The 17,894-nt window shown below is 44.2% G+C and overlaps 1 protein-coding gene across 1 annotated transcript; it reads right to left on the bottom strand.

The window, feature by feature from the left end:
- Positions 1-587: 587 nt before the first annotated feature.
- On the bottom strand, positions 588-16,570 carry NUDT19 (nudix hydrolase 19). Its single transcript, XM_082269950.1, has 4 exons — positions 16,417-16,570; positions 5,823-6,676; positions 3,586-3,793; positions 588-862 (listed from the first exon to the last, which is right to left on the bottom strand). The coding sequence occupies exons 2-4, from the start codon at positions 6,546-6,548 to the stop codon at positions 642-644; spliced, it is 1,155 nt and encodes a 384-aa protein (XP_082126076.1). The 5' UTR covers positions 6,549-6,676; positions 16,417-16,570; the 3' UTR covers positions 588-641.
- Between the last annotated feature and the right edge of the window lie 1,324 nt (positions 16,571-17,894).

The raw sequence follows: 17,894 nt of genomic DNA on the forward strand, positions 1-17,894 counted from the left end.
ATGTCAGTCAAGGGTCCAATCTGTCCGCCGCAATGTCGCAGTACCGCAAAAAAAAAAAAAAAAAATCGCAGATCGTCGCCATTACGCGTTAAAAAAAAACACAAAAAATGACAAAAATCTTTCCCTTTGTTAGTAAACGCGATAACTTTTGCGCAAACCAATGAAAATAAGCTTTTTGCGATTTTTTTACCAAACATATGTAGCATAAAACAAATTGGCCGAAAATGTTAAAAAATTTAGATTTTTACATTTTTTTGGGGGGGGAATTTCATATAAAAAAATGTGAAAAATATTGTTATTTTTGCAAAATTGACGCTCTTTTTTTGTTTATAGCGCATGATCAAAAAATCGCACAGGTGATCAAATACCACCAAAAGAAAGCTCTGTTTGTGGGAAAAAAAGGACGTCAAATTCGTTTAGGTACAGCGTCGTGCAATTGTCCGTTAAAGTCACGCAGTAAAAAAAATCGCAAAAAACCCCCTGGTCAGGAAGGGGGTAAAATCTTCCGGGGGCTTAAGTGGTTAACTGGTGCGGGGAAAAAATGGTGCAACGGCGCATGAATTGCAATGAGATCAACACCACAGACATCCAGTCCAGCCTATTTTATTAAGAAATTATATAGATGATATAAAACCTTCTATTTAAATTTTGCTCTTGGGCTCTGGATCACGACTGAGATCTGTTACAAGTGGATTCACATGTTTGTATTTCGGCTCCAGGTTTATAAAAAAGGTTGGAACGCCATCAATTTGTCCTAACCGATGGAGACGACCCTCTTCCCGAAAAAGAGCCTCGATGGTTTTATCTGTGGAATACGTTTTTTGTCCTGTGAGGTCTGGATCCTCGGGGTACAGTTCATCCCCTGCCCAACAAATAGAGAAAAACAGGAAGAATAAACTTGCATTATTATTGACCTCCAGGCAGATAGAACAGACACAAATGTATGTAGCTCTATGTTCATTAACACATCATTAACCACTTAATGACAGAAGGTAAAACAAATCTTAAAGCTTGACCACAATTTTGCAATTTAAAACTAAAACATAGAATGCATCAAGGTAAAAAAACCTTGAAGCTTTAGAACCACTTTAATCACTTGCCGACCGCCCACCGCAGATACAGTATCTCACAAAAGTGAGTACACCCCTCACATTTTTGTAAATATTTTATTCTATCTTTTCATGTGACAACACTGAAGAAATGACACTTTGCTACAATGTAAAGTAGTAAGTGTACAGCTTGTATAAGTGTCGGTTCACACTAGGGAGACACGACTTCGGGCGAGTTATGCCGTTGCCCGTGCACCGCGACTTCGGCGCAGCTTGCAACGACTTCACATAATGGAAGTCAATGCAAGTCGCTCCGATGTCGCCCCGAAGTAGTGCAGGAACATTTTTCTAAGTTGGAGCGACTTGAGTCGCTCCTATTAGAACGGTTCCAATTGCACAGCACGGTCCGCTACTTGTCAGGCGACCAAGTCGCCTGACAAGTCGGAACAGTGTGAACCGGCACTAACAGTGTAAATTTGCTGTCCCCTCAAAATAACTTAACACACAGCCATTAATGTCTAAACCACTGGCAACAAAAGTGAGTACTACGCGAACCGCCGTACCAACACGGCAGTTCACAGGAGCGCTCCTGGGGGGGGGGGGCGCTTGCGCCCCCAATAAGCAGCAGGGAAGCTGATCCACAGGGTCGGCGGCCGTGATTGTTGCCGAGCACCTGCGATCACTCCCCGTGGAGAGAGAACGACCGTCTGCTGTTGTAAACACAGCAGACCGTTGTTCTCTCTGGAATGAACACAGAGCACCTGTAAACCTCCTATTTAGAATCACAGGTCTCTGTGTTGATTCCACAAGCCCATCCCCCCACAGTTAGAAAACACCCCCTAGGCATACACTTAACCCTTTGATCACTCCTGAGTTAACCTCTTCCCTGCCAGTGACATTATTACAATAACAGTGCATATTTTTAGCACTGATTACTGTATTAATGTCACTGGTCCTCCCAAAAGTGTCAAAAATGTCAGTTAGGGGTCCGATCTGCAATGTCACAGTCCCGCTAAAAATCGCTGATCGCCCCATTACATTAAAAAAAAAAAAAAAAAATTACATAAATCTTCCCCCTAGTTTGTAGACGCGATAACTTTTGCGCAAACCAATCAAAATATGCTTAATGGGATTTTTTTTTACCAAAAATATGTAGCAGGATACAAATTGGCCTAAAATGATGAAAAAATTTGATTTTTAAATTTTTTTTTTTCGGAATGTTATCTAGCAAAAAGTGAAAAATATTTTTTTTTTTTTTTAGAATTGTCGCTCTTTTTTTTGTTTATAGCGCAACAAATAAAAATCGCGCAGGTGATCAAATACCACCAAAAGAAAGCTCTATTTGTGGGAAAAAAGGAAATCAATTTTATTTGGGTACAGCGTCACACGACTGCGCAATTGTCAGTTAAAGTAACGCAGTGCCGAATCGCAAAAAATGGCCTGGTCATTAAGAGGGCAAAAACTTCCGGTGCAGAAGTGGTTAAAGCGGAGTTCCATCCCCCCCTCCAAAAATTAAAAGTCAGCAGCTACACACACTGTACACATACTATACACATACTATACACATACTGTACACATACTATACACATACTCTACACATACTGTACACATACTATACACACACTGTACACATACTGTACACATACTATACACATACTATACACATACTATACACATACTGTACACATACTATACACATACTATACACATACTGTACACATACTATACACACACTGTACACATACTGTACACATACTATACACATACTATACACATACTATACACATACTGTACACATACTATACACATACTGTACACATACTGTACACATACATACTGTACACACACTGTACACATACTATACACATACTATACACATATTATACACATACTGTACACATACTATACACACACTGTACACATACTGTACACACACTGTACACATACTATACACATATTATACACATACTATACACATACTGTAGCTGCTGACTTTTAATATTAGGACACTTACCTGTCCTGGAGTCCAGCGATGTCGGCACCACAGTCGATGTTTCCATTGGCTGTCGGGTGCTGCTGCCGCCATTGCTGGTAAGGGAACCCGGCAGTGAAGCCTTGCAGCTTCACGGGCGGGTCCCTACTGCGCATGCGCAAAGTGCTCTGCGCATTCAGATTGGTTTGGCAGCGGGGGAAGGAGGAGGGGGGGCAAACTTCTGAGGGACAGCGCTGCGGTGTCGTCTCCCAGAAGTGGGGAAGGGTACCTGTCAAAAACAGGTACCCGTTCCCCCCCCTCCCCCCTGAAAGGTGCCAAATGTGGCACCGGAGGGGGGGAGGAAGCAAATGAGCGGAGGTTCCACTTTTGGATGGAACTCCGCTTTAAGCCATGATAAATGCGGCCCCCAAAATGTGTTGACAGTGGCGGCCCCCAAAATGGTGTTGACAGTTGTGGAATAAAACCACATATTGGATTTAATGTGGCGTATCAATCAAATATCATTCCCATGTAAGGAGGAGAAAGGAAAAAGAGAAGTTTTACCTGGCAGTGTGTGTACCACACCATCCTCAGCGTGCACTATAACCGGCATCCACCTTTCACATCCTTCCAGGGCACGATTGTAACTGAATCTGCGAAGCTCATGAATGCTGGTGAAGTTACATAATCTGCTTAGATCATAGAACTGCGGAGGAGGAATCCATGTTGTATGAGTCCTGTACTCATCTATGGCTTTCTGAGGAGTCCACCACTAAAACATAAAGCAAAACAAAGTTGCAGATCAAAAAAATGCTTTGTTGCCGTAGTTGGCTACACAATACACATTACAAGGATTTTTAAAACTAGTCCTTTCCTCCCCAGCCTGCATGTCCCTGGCCTGCCTCTTTAATAGTTACATAGTCTGGTTTAAAAAAGATACAATTCCATCTACTTCAACCAACAGAAGGAAAAATTAACCACTTTAAGACCGGAAGATTTTGCTGCTTAATGACCAGGCCCTATTTTGCAATTGGGCACTGCGTTATTTTAAGGGACAATTGCGCGGTCGTGTGACGCTGTACCCAAACTAAATTGATGTCGTTTTTTCCCCACTAATAGAGCTTTTTTTTGGTGGCATTTGATCACCTGTGCGATTTTTATTTTTTGCGCTAGAAACAAAAAAGAGCGACAATTTTGAAACAAAAAACAATATTTTTCACATTCTGCTATATAGCATTCCCCCCAAAAAAATGTAAAAATTAAAATTTTTTAACATTTTAGGCCAGTTTGTTTTCTGCTACATATTTTTGGTAAAAAAAAAAAAAAAAAATCGCAATAAGTGCATTTTGATTGGTTTGCGTAAAAATGATTGCGTCTACTAACTACAGGAAAGATTTATGTAACTTTTTTATGTTTTGTTTTTTTTTTTTACTAGTAATGGCGGCGATCTGCGATTTTTTTTTTGCGGGACTGCGACATTTTGGCGGACAGATCGGACACCTAACTGACATTTTTTTACACTTTTGGGGGTACCAGTGACATTACTACAGTAATCAGTGCTAAAAATATGCACTATTACTGTAATAATGTCATTGGCAGGGAAGGGGTTAATAGTATTGGTGATCAAGGGGTTAAATGTAAGCCTAGGGGAGTGATTCTAACTATGGGGGGGTTGGGCTTGTGAGAAGACCATAGAGACATGCGATCCTATATAGCAGGATCGCATGGTCTCTGTGATCATCTCAGTTTACATCAGCCATCCGTCCTTCTCTGTCAGCGGGGGGAGATCGCGGGTGGCCGGCGGCAATCGGAACCGCCTGTCACATGCACTGGCTTCCCCGCTGAAAAGTGGGGGCGGGAGCACGCCGCGGGCGGCGTGCTCGCCCTCTAGCTCCTCCCAGGTGAGCGCTGTACATGTATGGGACTTTGCCTGGGAGAGCCGACCTGCCGCTGTATATCTGCGGTGGCTGGTCGGCAAGTGGTTACATTTTACAATCCCATATACACAATCCTATACCCACAGTTGATCTAGAGCAGGGATCCTCCAGCTATTGCCGAACTACACATCCCATGAGGCATTGTAAAACTCTGACATTCACAGACATGAATAGGCATGATGAGAATTGTAGTTCCTGAACAACTGGAGGGCCATAGTTTGAAGACCCGTGATCTAGAGGAAGGCAAAAAACCCCCATAAAGCATGATCCAATTTGCTCCAGCAGGGAAAAAAATTCCTTCCTGATCCCCCAAGAGGCATTTGGATATTCCCTGGATCAACTTTACCTATAAAAGTTAATACCCAGTTATATTATGTACGTTTAGGAAAGAATCCAGGCCTTTCCTAAAACAATCTACTGAGCTGGCCAGAACCACCTCTGGAGGGAGTCTATTTCACATTTTCACAGCTCTTACTGTGAAGAAGCCTTTCCGTATTTGAATATGAAATCTCTTTTCTTCCAGAAGAAATAAAAAGAGTGCCCCCTTCTCCTCTGTGATGTCCTTAAAGTGAGTAACTCAACATAAAGTTTACTATATGGACCCCTTAAGTATTTATACATGGTGTTTATATCCCCCTTTAGCACTTGCGGACCACCCACTGTACATTTACTGTGGAAGGGCGACCGCTCTGTGCCAGATCACTTACCTAGTATGTGATCTGACACTTCCGGGTCTGGGGCCCGCGCGCCGCCGGTAACCCGCTCCCGTTGTTATCACATAAAGTGGGAGCACAGAACTCAGGCAGAACCACAAATAAATCTTCCACAGTTCAAGTGGTTAATCGATAACACTCTGGAACTCACGTTAAAAGAAATCATTTCCTTTTGATCGTCTGTGGTGACCGGCTTCTTCTGCAAACAGGCAATGTAGAAGGCGGTATCGAAGCGTCTGGCCCGAGTACTCTTGGAGAACGCAGGCGTCAGCCAGTTTCCCCACTCGTGCAGCGCCCAGATGTTCGGAACACAACGCAGTTCCTTGCACATCTCAATAAACTGCAGTGGATTGTTCTGGACCTCCTCCCTCCACTTAGCTATTTCCTCTCCATCTTGTTCGTAAGCATCCGTGAGGTCTTGGTGAGAGTTAACATCGGCACTGTCCGGAACCACCAGCAGTATTCCAGATTCCTCAAACGTCTCTCTGATGGCACAGATCCTGAAGGCGACCTCCCCAGGGATCGCCGACCCGAATTTCATCCTGTCCGTAACAAACATAGGAGACCTGGTGCTGGAGGGCTGCCTGACCACACCCAGGCCGAAGTTTGGTTTGTTGGCGTGTCTCTGGAAGACTTGGATCCAGTCGTTGGAGAAATCAGAGACATCGACCACCCCTCCGGGGAACACAAAGGCATTGGGCATGAAGCCGCTTTTCTGGCTGCGCTTCAGTAATAACACCTCGTAATCAAATGCATTTTTTCTACGGTCGTTCCAGGACATCTGAGACGCCATTTTGGGAATGACACTTCCATGTTGCAAACCGGCAGCTAAAATCAGGGTGGCAGCTTCCCTCCAGTGTTGTAGCGTGTTGTTCATTTTCAAATCTTAAATGTTTTTTATTTTTTTCTTATAAAAAAATGTCAATTTCAAGGGATCCAATATCAAAGTAGACGATTCAGCAGAGAATGTCTCTCGTCAACATGTTGCCTATTCAGCAGATCCAGCTTTGATATAAAACAAAGAAATATTGTTTCAGTTTACCTATAACAAAACAAGACAAAAATAAATACTATAACACACAATCACACCAAAAAATAATTCAACAATTAGGCCTCTTGCACACTGCAGCTTAACCACTTAAGCCCCGGAGGATTTGGCTGCTCAAAGACCAGGGCCTATTTTGCGATTCGGCACTGCGTGATTTTAACGGACAATTGCGCGGTCATGCGACGCTGTACCCAAATGAAACTGAAGTCCTTTTTGTCCCACAAACAGAGCTTTCTTTTGGTGGTATTTGGTAACCTGTGCAATTTTTACTTTTTGCGCTATAAACAAAAAAAGAGCGACAATTTTGAAAAAATAACAATATTTTTCACATTTTTTATATGAAATTCCCCCCAAAAAAATGTAAAAATCAAAATTTTTTAACATTTTAGGCCAATTTGTTTTCTGCTACATATTTTTGGTGAAAAAAATCGCAATAAGCGCATTTTGATTGGTTTGCGCAAAAGTTATTGCGTTTACTAACTACGGGAAAGAATTACAGTAAAACCTTGGATTGCGAGCATAATTCGTTCCGGAAACATGCTTGTAATCCAAAGCACTCTTATATCAAAGCGAATTTCCCCATAAGAAATAATGGAAACTCAGATGATTTGTTCCACAACCATTTATTCATAAGTCCTTCAGTTTATAGTCCATATAAAAAGATTATAGCATTGCGATAGGTTATACAACCATAAAATGTCCATCCACTAATAGCCCCTTCCACAAGGGGATTTGAAGCAAAATCCAGCAGGAGCTACAGAGTATCAAAGAGAAGAGAGGCGCCTCTAAGTGTAGCAATATGGTTACATTTAATGAAGGTACAACATTTAGCAACTCACATGGTTGATGAATAAAACAGGCATATCTTAGTATGCAGGCATCCGGGGTAAAGCTATCCACATAGACTATCTTCTGCACCGCCGGCTGCCAGTCTGTAATCCTGACCGGAAAAACCACACTGCAGTAAAGCGATCTGAAAGCGAGGGGCAGCATGGAAGGGATGACGTAGATGGCGATGCAGAGGATGGTCCATGTGGACAGCTTTAGCCTGGATGCCTGCATCCTTAGATGTGCCTGTTTCTATCATCAACCATGTGAGTTGCTAAATGTTGTACCTTCATTAAATTTAACCATATTGCTACACTTAGAGGCGCCTCTCTTCTCTTTTCTACTCAGCTGTGACTTGAGGCTACTTGTATATCAAGACATCGCTTGTATATCAAGTCAAAATTTATTTGAAAATTTTGCTTGTCTTGCAAAGCGCTCTTAAACCAAGTTACTCTCAAACCAAGGTTTTACTGTATGTCATTTGTATTGTTTTTTTAACTAGTAATGGCGGCGATCTGCAATTTTTTTGCGGGACTGCGACATTGCGGCGGACAGATCGGACCCTTGACTGACATTTTTGACACTTTTGGGGGGACCAGTGACATTACTACAGTAATCAGTGCTAGAAATATGCACTGTTACTGTCAAAATGACACTGGCAGGGAAGGGGTTAACTTTATTGGTGATCAGCGGGTTAAATGTATCCCTAGGGGCGTGATTCTAACTGTGGGGGGCGTGGCTTGTGATGTAACCACAGAGACATACGATCCTACATAGCAGGATTGTATAGTCTCTGCAGTTACATCAGGGAGAATGACAGACGGCTGTGTTTACATCAGGGAGAAGTCGGGACACTTCAGCGGTGAGCATACACTGACTCACTCGTGCACTGCAGCCCGCCCCACACATTCAGTGAGTCTCACTCTCCGCCCTAGTTTTTTCAATGGCACATTCAGGGAGCCAATCACGACGTGAGGAGTGGCACAGCGGAACCAATCAGGTGTGCAGGCACGCGTGATTGGTTAGCTGTGCAGCTAATCACAGCGTGATTGGCTCCCTGAATGTGCCATTGAGAAAACTAGGGCGGAGAGTGAGACTCACTGAACGTGTGGGGCGGGCTGCAGTGCACGAGTGAGTCAGTGTATGCTCACCGCTGAAGTGTCCCGACTTCTCCCTGCCTAACACAGAAGTCTGTGAGTCCTCCTGTCCTCCTCCGAGTCCCTTCCCCCTGCCTATGCAAATATCGTGACCTCGGCGATATGAATATCGCCTACGGCCGCAGAACGATAGTCGATATCATATCGACTATCGTTCAGCCCTAGAGCGTAGTTCTGGCACCTCCAGCACTGAATGTACAATATATTCCCAAAAGTATTGGCACGCCTCCCTTTACGTGCACATGAACTTTAATGGCATCCCAGTCTTAGTCCGTAGGGTTCAATATTGAGTTGGCCCACCCTTTGCAGCTATAACAGCTTCAACTCTTCTGGGAAGGCTGTCCACAGGGTTTAGGAGTGTTTCTATAGGAATGTTTGACCATTCTTCCAGAAGTGCATTTGTGAGGTCAGGCACTGATGTTGGATGGAAGGCTTGGCTCGCAGTCTCTGCTCTAATTCATCCCAAAGGTGTTCTATCAGGTTGCGGTCAGGAGTCTGTGCTGGCCAGTCAAGTTCCTCTACCCCAAACTCGCTCATCCATGTCTTTATGGAACTTGCTTTGTGCACTGGTATGCAGTCATGTTGGAACAGGAAGGTACCATCCCCAAAATGTTCTTACAAAGTTAGGAGCATGGAATTGTCCAAAAATCTATTGGTATGCTGACGCCTTAAGAGTTTCCTTCACTGGAACTAAGGTGCCAAGCCCAACCCCCTAAAAAATAACCCCACACCATAATCCCCCCTCCACCAAATGATTTGGACCAGTGCACAAAGCAAGGTCCATAAAGACATGGGTGAGCGAGTTTGGGGTGGAGAAACTTGACTGGCCTTGATGGAATGTTGGGAGCTAACCATACTAACAAAGCATTTTGTGCCGATAATCTTTGATGTGAGGCATTGATTTCTGGTGATTTCAGGAGTATTTAGTGCTCCTGCTCCATTGCAGCTGCTGGTCTGTTTCCAGCATCCTGGTTTTGGTTGTTGTACATTCTCCTCTGTCTCTCTGTCTACCTGCAAGGTGATTGATGTGACCAGTCTCGGGGTGGAGAACAAACCTGATTTAAGCCTGCCAAGCCTGCAGTCTCAGGCTTCCTCTTTGTCTGCCCTGCTCTGCTGTCTGGATTCCCTCGTTGATGACCTTGGATCAGGTATATACTATTCTCTGAACTCTGCCTGCCTTTTGACTACAGATTTGACCCTGACTATTCTGAACCTTGTCTACCTTGTATCTGGATAGTCACTGAACACCTCTGCCTGTCTGCCAACTGCAAGTACCTGTTTGCTCTGCTCAGTTCGCGCCTGCCTCGGCATGGTGGCCAGGCACTATAGCTAACTAGCCTCTCGACTGCTATTACAAGCTGCTTGCTCGGACTCTTCTGTCCCACTGGGAGACCCGAGCTACCAGCCGGCACATCAGCCGGCTGAGCTACCAGCCGGCACATCAGCCGGCTGAGCTACCAGCCGGCACATCAGCCGGCTGGTAGGACACCCAAACACAGCCGGGACCGGCTTTGATTGGGTCTCTCAGAAGCGATGACATGACATTGATGACGCAAACAGTGATCCTCCCACACATGTATCACTGCGAACATCAGATCATGGGCAGTAATTCTAGAAAAAGTCTAGTAAACACTACACCTTCTCTGTAAATCTAAAGTGGTAACAGTAAAATTAGTATCAATACAATAAAGTGGATAGTACAATTTACCTCAGTTGTGGCCGTGGTATGGGTGTGCGAAATTATAAACCATGACATGTTTGGTATCTATTTACTCGGCGTAACATCATCTTTTATATTTTACGAAAAAATTGGGTTATGTATTGTGTTTTTTCACATTCAAAGTTAAAAAAAAAATTTTTTCCCCCCAACAATAGCATTTGAAAAACCATTGCGCAAATACTGTGTGACATAAAAAAAAAATGCATAACCCACCAATTTATTCTCTAGGGCCTGTGCTTTAAAAATTTATACGGTTTGGGGCTCTAAGTAATATTTTAGCAAAAAATCATTGTTACATGTATACAAAAAGTGTCAGAAAAGGCCTGATCTTCAAGTGGTTATACAAAAGTAGAAAACAGGCGCCTCTGAGTGCAGGCCGTTATGCTTGCTTATTAAAACAGTAGAATAAAACTCACATGATGTGGAAGATAAAAAGGCACATATATTGAGCCAGTGGTCTGGAGCAAGCATGGTCGGTCCTGGGAGCCAGCCATGTGTCAAGGCGTGAGGAAGGGGTGCACTCTGGCATTGTCCCCTTAGTGCACATGCTCCAAAACGCGTCACGAGCACGCCCGTGACGTCATCATAGACCACAGTGAAGTCCACCCTGCTTTCCAGCCTGCGATTCAGTCCTCATTCCCGCACATCAACATCATCGTTGCTTCCTGCTGGTCAGGATGACCGTGCACACGGCTGACTCATCCCCAGTATGGCTCCCAGGACTGACAATGCTTGCTCCGGACCACTGGATTAATACATGTGCCTTTTTATCTTCCACATCATGTGAGTTTTATTCTACTGTTTGAATAAACAAGCATAACGGTCTGCACTCAGAGGTGCCTGTTTTCTACTTTTGTCTTGAATGTTTGGAGTCCGCTTCTGCTCCCCCTCCAGGCTAGCCCTGAGTACTTACCGTAGTCTGTTCACACTGCATCCAAGAACTGAGCCATTCCCCCCACAGACTTTATCATGGACTTTGTCTAACCCTCAGATGCACACTTGCTTGCGCCACATCCTATATATGTATTTTTTCAAGTGGTTATAGCCCTATGTCCAGAAAACCCCAAATTCTGAGAGTCTCAGTCTGGTATTAGAGTTTCCTTACCTGTATGCTGTATTTGTGTCTATGAAGTTAGCGTACGCACAATGCCCTATGTACAAAGTCCAAGGTTCAGCACTGGATAATCTTTATAATAATATGTGTAGCTGCTAATTTTTTCATGTTTCCAGGGACAGCCCCAGGTCTTTTAATTGCGTCCAATTATTTTTTTGTCCTTTTTTTTTTTATGATTAATGTGATCATAAAGGTTCTTTTTTTTTTTTTTTTAATAACAAACATGTTATACTTTCTCTCTCCCTCCTCACTGGACTCAGTGCTGTCAAGCAAATCCAGTGAAGAAGGCTCAGGCTGGTACTGCTGTGGGTACTGCTGTCTCAGGCTGGAACTGCTGGCTGGTACTGCTGTGGGTACTGCTGGCTCGGGCTGGTACTGCTGTGGGTACTGCTGGCTCAGGCTGGTACTGCTGGCTGGTACTGCTGTGGGCACTGCTGGCTGGTACTGCTGTGGGCACTGCTGGCTGGTACTGCTGGCTCAAGCTCAGTGCTGTCAAGCAAATCCAGTGAAGAAGGCTCAGGCTGGTACTGCTGTGGGTACTGCTGTCTCAGGCTGGAACTGCTGGCTGGTACTGCTGTGGGTACTGATGGCTCGGGCTGGTACTGCTGTGGGTACTGCTGGCTCAGGCTGGTACTGCTGGCTGGTACTTCTGTGGGTACTGCTGGCTCAAGCTGGTACTGCTGTCTGGTACTGCTGTGGGTACTGCTGGTGGGAAATGCTGGCTAGAGACACATGATGACATCAAGTTCAACGGAGCGAGTGTGAAGACTCAGGAGCGCCGCCGCGCTGGAGGAAGATGCCTCCTGTATTGATCAGTCTTCTCACAGGTGGAGTGCATTTGATATCACTCTGCCTGTGACTCACTCAGACTGTCAGGATGGAGCCGGAACTATACATAAAACATCAGCTCTGTTCTGACAATTCAGCTGACAGACACAGACACCAGGAGCCGGGATATCGCGCGGCACTTGCGGGTGTCAGGGAGCCGCATGGGGGAGTCTCCCGCACCTTGCGGGAGACTTGGAATGTCTGGCTTATGTAAACAAGGCAGATTTCTGTGTCTTATAGAAGAGAAGGCATGGATCCTGTGTTTCTGCAAAGCAGGGACATGGATCTAGGTCTTCCCCTACTAAAAGCACCTCCCGCAATGTACATAGGTTAGGCACACAGTTAACGCTTTGATCGCCCCTGTTGTTTATTCTCTTCCCAGCCAGTGTGATTAGTACAGCGACAGTGCATATTTTTAGCACTGATCACGGTATTGGTGCCACTGCTCCCCACAAAATTGTCAAAAGGGTCAGTTAGTATGTGATTTGTCCGCCGAAATACTGATCGCCGCCATTACTAGTAAAAAAAAAAAAAAATCCATAAATCTATCCCATAGATTGTAGGTGCGATAACTTTTGCACAAACCAATCAGTATACACTTATTGGGATTTTTTTTACCAAAAATATGTAGCAGAATACAAATTGGCCTAAATTTATGAAGAAATTAGATTTTTCCATTTTTTATTGGATGTGGTTTATAGCAGAAAATAAAACATGTTTTTTTTTTTTTCAAAATTGTTGGTGTTTATTTTTTTGTTTATAGTGCAAAAAGTAAAAAAAGAAAGCTCTATTTGTGGGAAAAAAAAGGACATCAATTTTATTTGGGGCAGCACAGTGGTGTAGTGGTTATCACTTTCACCTAGCAGTAAAAGGGACACTGGTTCAAATCTCAACCATGACACTACCTGGCTGGAGTTTGCATGTTCTCCCTTTTATTTGGGTACAGCGTTACACGACCGCGCAATTCTCAGTTAAAGTAACGCAGTGCCTGAATAGCAAAAAATGGACTGGTTATGAAGGGTGGGTAAATCTTCTGGATGTGAAGTCCTATCAAAAGTAAAAGTATTTAGAGGAGCTGAGCAAACACCCAGTGTGCATGTGGCCGAAGCATCTCATATCATATAAATGGCTTTAATATCACTTTAACCGGTTTCGGACCACCCGCCGCAGTTTTACTGCGGCAGGCAGCCCCTTCTGCGCGAACCAACGTAGCTCTACGTCGGTCGCGCGCCTGCAGCTAGGGGGGGAGCGTGCGCCGCTGCCGGCACGCTCTCGCCCCCACTCGTCAGCAGGGATTCCGATGCCTGTGTCAGGTGGCTCCGATTGCCGAATGTCACCCGCGATCGCTCCCTGCTGAGAGAGAAGAACGGTCAGCTGTTGTAAACACAGCTGACCGTTCTTCTCTCTGGAATAATCATATAGAGCTCCTGTGATTCTTCTATGAAGGATCACATGTCTCTATGGTCATTCCACAAGCCACGCCCCCCACAGTTAGAATCACTCCCCTAGGTACACATTTAACCCCTTGATCACCCACTAGGTTAACCCCTTCCCCGCCAGTGTCATTATTACAGTAACAGTGCATATTTTTAGCACTGATTACTGTAGTAATGTCACTGGTCCCCCCAAAAGTGTCAAAAATGTCAGTTAGGGGTCCGATTTGTTTGGCGCAATGTCGCTAAAAATCGCAGATCGCCGCCATTACTAGAAAAAAAAAACAATAAAAATGACATAAATCTTTCCCGTAATTAGTAGATGCGATAACTTTTATGCAAAAGCAATGAAAATAGGCTTATTGCGGTTTTTTTTACCACAAATATGCAGCAGAAAACAAATTGGCCTAAAATGTTAAAAAATTTTGATTTTTAAATTATTTTTTAGGGGAATGTTATATAGTAGAATGTGAAAAATATTGGGGTTTTTTTTTTTCAAAATTGTTTATAACGCAAAAAATAAAAACCGCACAGGTGATCAAATACCACCAAAAGAAAGCTCTATTTGTGAGGAAAAAGGAAATCGATTGTATTTGGGTACAGCGTCGCACGACTGCACAATTTTCCGTTTAAGTAACGCAGTGCCGAATCACAAAAAATGGCCTGGTCATTAAGAGGGTAAAACCTTCAGGTGCTGAAGTGGTTAAGGGGGGTAAATCTTCTGGAGGTGAAGTGGTGAAGCACCTTTTCTACTGTCAAAAGTAAAAGTGTTTAGAGGAGCTGAGCAAACGCCCAGTCTCATACCAGGACACAGGATCTGTGACTGATTAAGAGGGCTGCACAGTGGTGTAGTGGTTAGCACTTTCACCTAGTAGCAAGAGGGTCACGGGTTCAAATCCCAACCATGACACTACCTGCCTGGAGTTTTCATGTTCTCCCTGTGCCTGCGTGGGTTTCCTCCGGGTACTCCGGTTTCCTCTCACACTCCAAAGACATGCTGGTAGGTTAACCACTTAACGTCTAGCCACGTAGACCTACGTCGGCTGACTTTGCGTGGTTATACCGGGATGATGCCTCTAGCTAGAGGCATCATCCCAGTACCGTTGTTTGAAACTGACGGTCGGCTTTCTGTCGGTAATGACCGATGCAGCTCGGGAGCCGCTCGATTGTTACCTGGGGGGGCGGGAGGGGACGTCTCCTGTCCCACCGGGAGCCCCGAGCACCCAGCCGGCACGTCCGCTGGCTGGATGGAGTCCCGATGAAAGCCAGAAACGGCATCGATCGGGTCTCCGATGATGTAACCCGGAGGCGGCGTCCATGACGTCACTTCCAGGTTACTGTGCTGCAAAAAGCGTCAAATTTGAAAAACGGCTGTATGCAAAAATGGCGTTTTGCATACAGGGAAGTGTAGTGGAGGGGACCCTCGATCCCTCCATAAAGTGTACCTGTCACTACATATTGGTGTCACAAGGGATGTTTACATTGCACAGCAATAAAAGTGATCAAATTTTTTTTTTTTTTTTAAAAACCTGTAATAAAGTTAAAAAAAAAGAAAAAATAAATAGGAAAAAAAAAAAATAAAATTTAGCCGCCCCCGTCACCGTTAGCTCACGCACAAAAAAAAACATATATGGAAGTCGAGCGGCGAATTAAATCGCTGTTCAAACCACACATGTGAGGTATCGCTGCGATCGCCAGAGCGTGGGCAATAATTTTAAAAAAAGAGCTACACTCTAACTCTAAACTGGTAACCGTTAAATGAATTTAAAGCGTCGCAGATTGAGATCTCTATTGACCGTAGTTTGTCGCCATCCCACGGGGGGGGGTGGGGTTTGGCGATATTTTAAACCATAACATGTTGGGTATCTATTTACTCGGCGTGACATCATCTTTCACAATATACAAAAAAAATGGGCTAACTTTACTGTTTAGTATTTTTTAAATGCAGTGAAATGTGATTTTTCAAATATTTTCCAAAAAAATGGCGTTTTAAAGACCGCTGCGCAAATACCGCGTGACAAAAAATTTTGCAATGACCGACATTTTATTCTCCAGAGTCTTTGCTAAAAAAATATATATAATGTTTGGGGGTTTTAAGTAGTTTTCTAGCAAAAAATACTGATTTAAACTTGTAACCAAAAAGTGTCAAAAATAGGCTTAGTGGTAAAGTGGTTAATTGGATCCTGTATAAAATTGGTCCTACTATGTATGTATGAATGTGAGTTAGGGACCTTAGATTGTAAGCTCCTTGAGGGCAGGGACTGATGTGAATGTGCAATGTATATGTAAAGCGCTGCATAAATTGACAGCGCTATATAAGAACCTTAAATAAAATAAGGGGGTAATTAAACTCACTTGGTGCCTTATCTGCATTATATCAGCCTCAGATCCTGTGTAATTAATGTGTCCTGGATTAAATGGAAGGAGTGGCAACTCCACTTTAAGAGAAACATTTTGGTTGTTATATAAGCCCAGCCATTACATTCTCCTTATTCTGATGTGGGGACACACACTGCTCTGCACAGTTCTTATAATGTCACTCTGCACATCCAACAGGACATTCCACCTTCTACACACTCTAAGAAAAGTCACTTCTGTGTGACATTAGCAGCCTTACCCCAGCCTGTGTCCTTCCTGGTTCAGGAGGAAGCCATTACTGTAGTCAGCCCAAAGACTGCAACTCCCAGAATGCCGCGCGAGAGAGAGAGAGAGAGAGAGAGAGCCCAGCCCAGCTATAGAGCTCTCCAGCGTTCCATACTGGTTACAGTAACACCTGTCTCCATAGCAACAGAGGAACACATCTGATACATTATATCCGCTGCAGAGATAGAGAGTGTGCAACGGCGCCACCGTGTGGCTGAGCCGAGTAATGACATATCATAGGATATTTCTTTAAAGAGGAAGTAAACCAGTGGTTCTTAACCACTTAAGCCCCGGAGGATTTGGCTGCTAAACGACCAGGGGTTATTTTGCGATTCGGCACTGCGTGACTTTAACGGACAATTGCGCGGTCGTGCGACGCTGTACCTAAACAAATTTGCCGTCCTTTTTTTCCCACAAACAGAGCTTTCTTTTGGCGGTATTTGATCACCTGTGCGATTTTTTGATCACGCGCTATAAACAAAAAAAGAGCGTCAATTTTGCAAAAATAGCAATATTTTTCCCTTTTTTTTATATGAAATTCCCCCCCAAAAAAATGTAAAAATCAAAATTTTTTAACATTTTCGGCCAATTTGTTTTATGCTACCTATGTTTGGTAAAAAAAATCGCAAAAAGCGTATTTTGATTGGTTTGCGCAAAAGTTATTGCGTTTACTGACTAAGGGAAAGATTTTTGTCATTTTTGTTGTTTTTTTTTTTAACGCGTAATGGCGGCGATCTTCGATTTTTTTGCGGTACTGCGACATTGCGGCGGACAGATCGGACCCTTGACTGACATTTTTGACACTTTTGGGGTTACCAGTGACATTTCTACAGTAATCAGTGCTATATATATATGCACTGTTACTGTAAAAATACACTGGTAGTGAAGGGGTTAACTTTATTTGAGAGGGAGGGGCTGTGTGTGTCCCTAGGGGCGTGATTCTAACTGTGATTGGCTGTGGCTTCAGCTGTATGCAGAGTGATCAACGGATCTACATTGTAGATCCATATGATCAGCTCTCATACAGAGGGGAGAATGACAGGCAGCTTGTTTACACAAGCTGCCTGACTTTCTCCCTCTCCCCCGCCGATCGCAGAGTGGCCGGCGGACATCGGGTCCGCCGGTCACACGCACGGGGGGGTCCGTGACCACGCGGGAGCGGGAGCGCGCCTCCGGCGGCGCGTGCTCGCTACCTAGACCCTCACAAGCTAGTGACGTAGCCCTACGTCACTTTGCCTGTGAGGGGCTGACCGCCGACGTAGATCGGCGTGCGGCGGTCGGCAAGTGGTTAACGTGGGTTCGATCGAACCCCAGGGGTTCGGTGAGTCAGTCTCGTGGCTTCGGCGGAGGTAATTTCTGAACTGGTCTCTGAAAGACAACAGCAGAAGTCACACTGATTTGCAGTAAATATTCATTATGTTTTTGAGTGAAAATCTTGTTTTAATGGTTTTG

This window comes from Pelophylax lessonae, assembly GCF_965119305.1.
Source record: "Pelophylax lessonae genome assembly, chromosome: 10".
Lineage (NCBI taxonomy): Eukaryota > Metazoa > Chordata > Amphibia > Anura > Ranidae > Pelophylax > Pelophylax lessonae.

Bases quoted from the DNA above. Each gene is read 5' to 3' on its own strand.
- NUDT19 (XM_082269950.1), bottom strand. From the start codon at position 6,548: ATGAACAACACGCTACAACACTGGAGGGAAGCTGCCACCCTGATTTTA. The intron at 3,794-5,822 runs GTGAGTTCCAGA...TTTATGTTTTAG, and splicing joins AGGAAATGATTTCTTTTAAC to TGGTGGACTCCTCAGAAAGC. The intron at 863-3,585 runs GTAAAACTTCTC...TTTGTTGGGCAG, and splicing joins TGTGGTACACACACTGCCAG to GGGATGAACTGTACCCCGAG.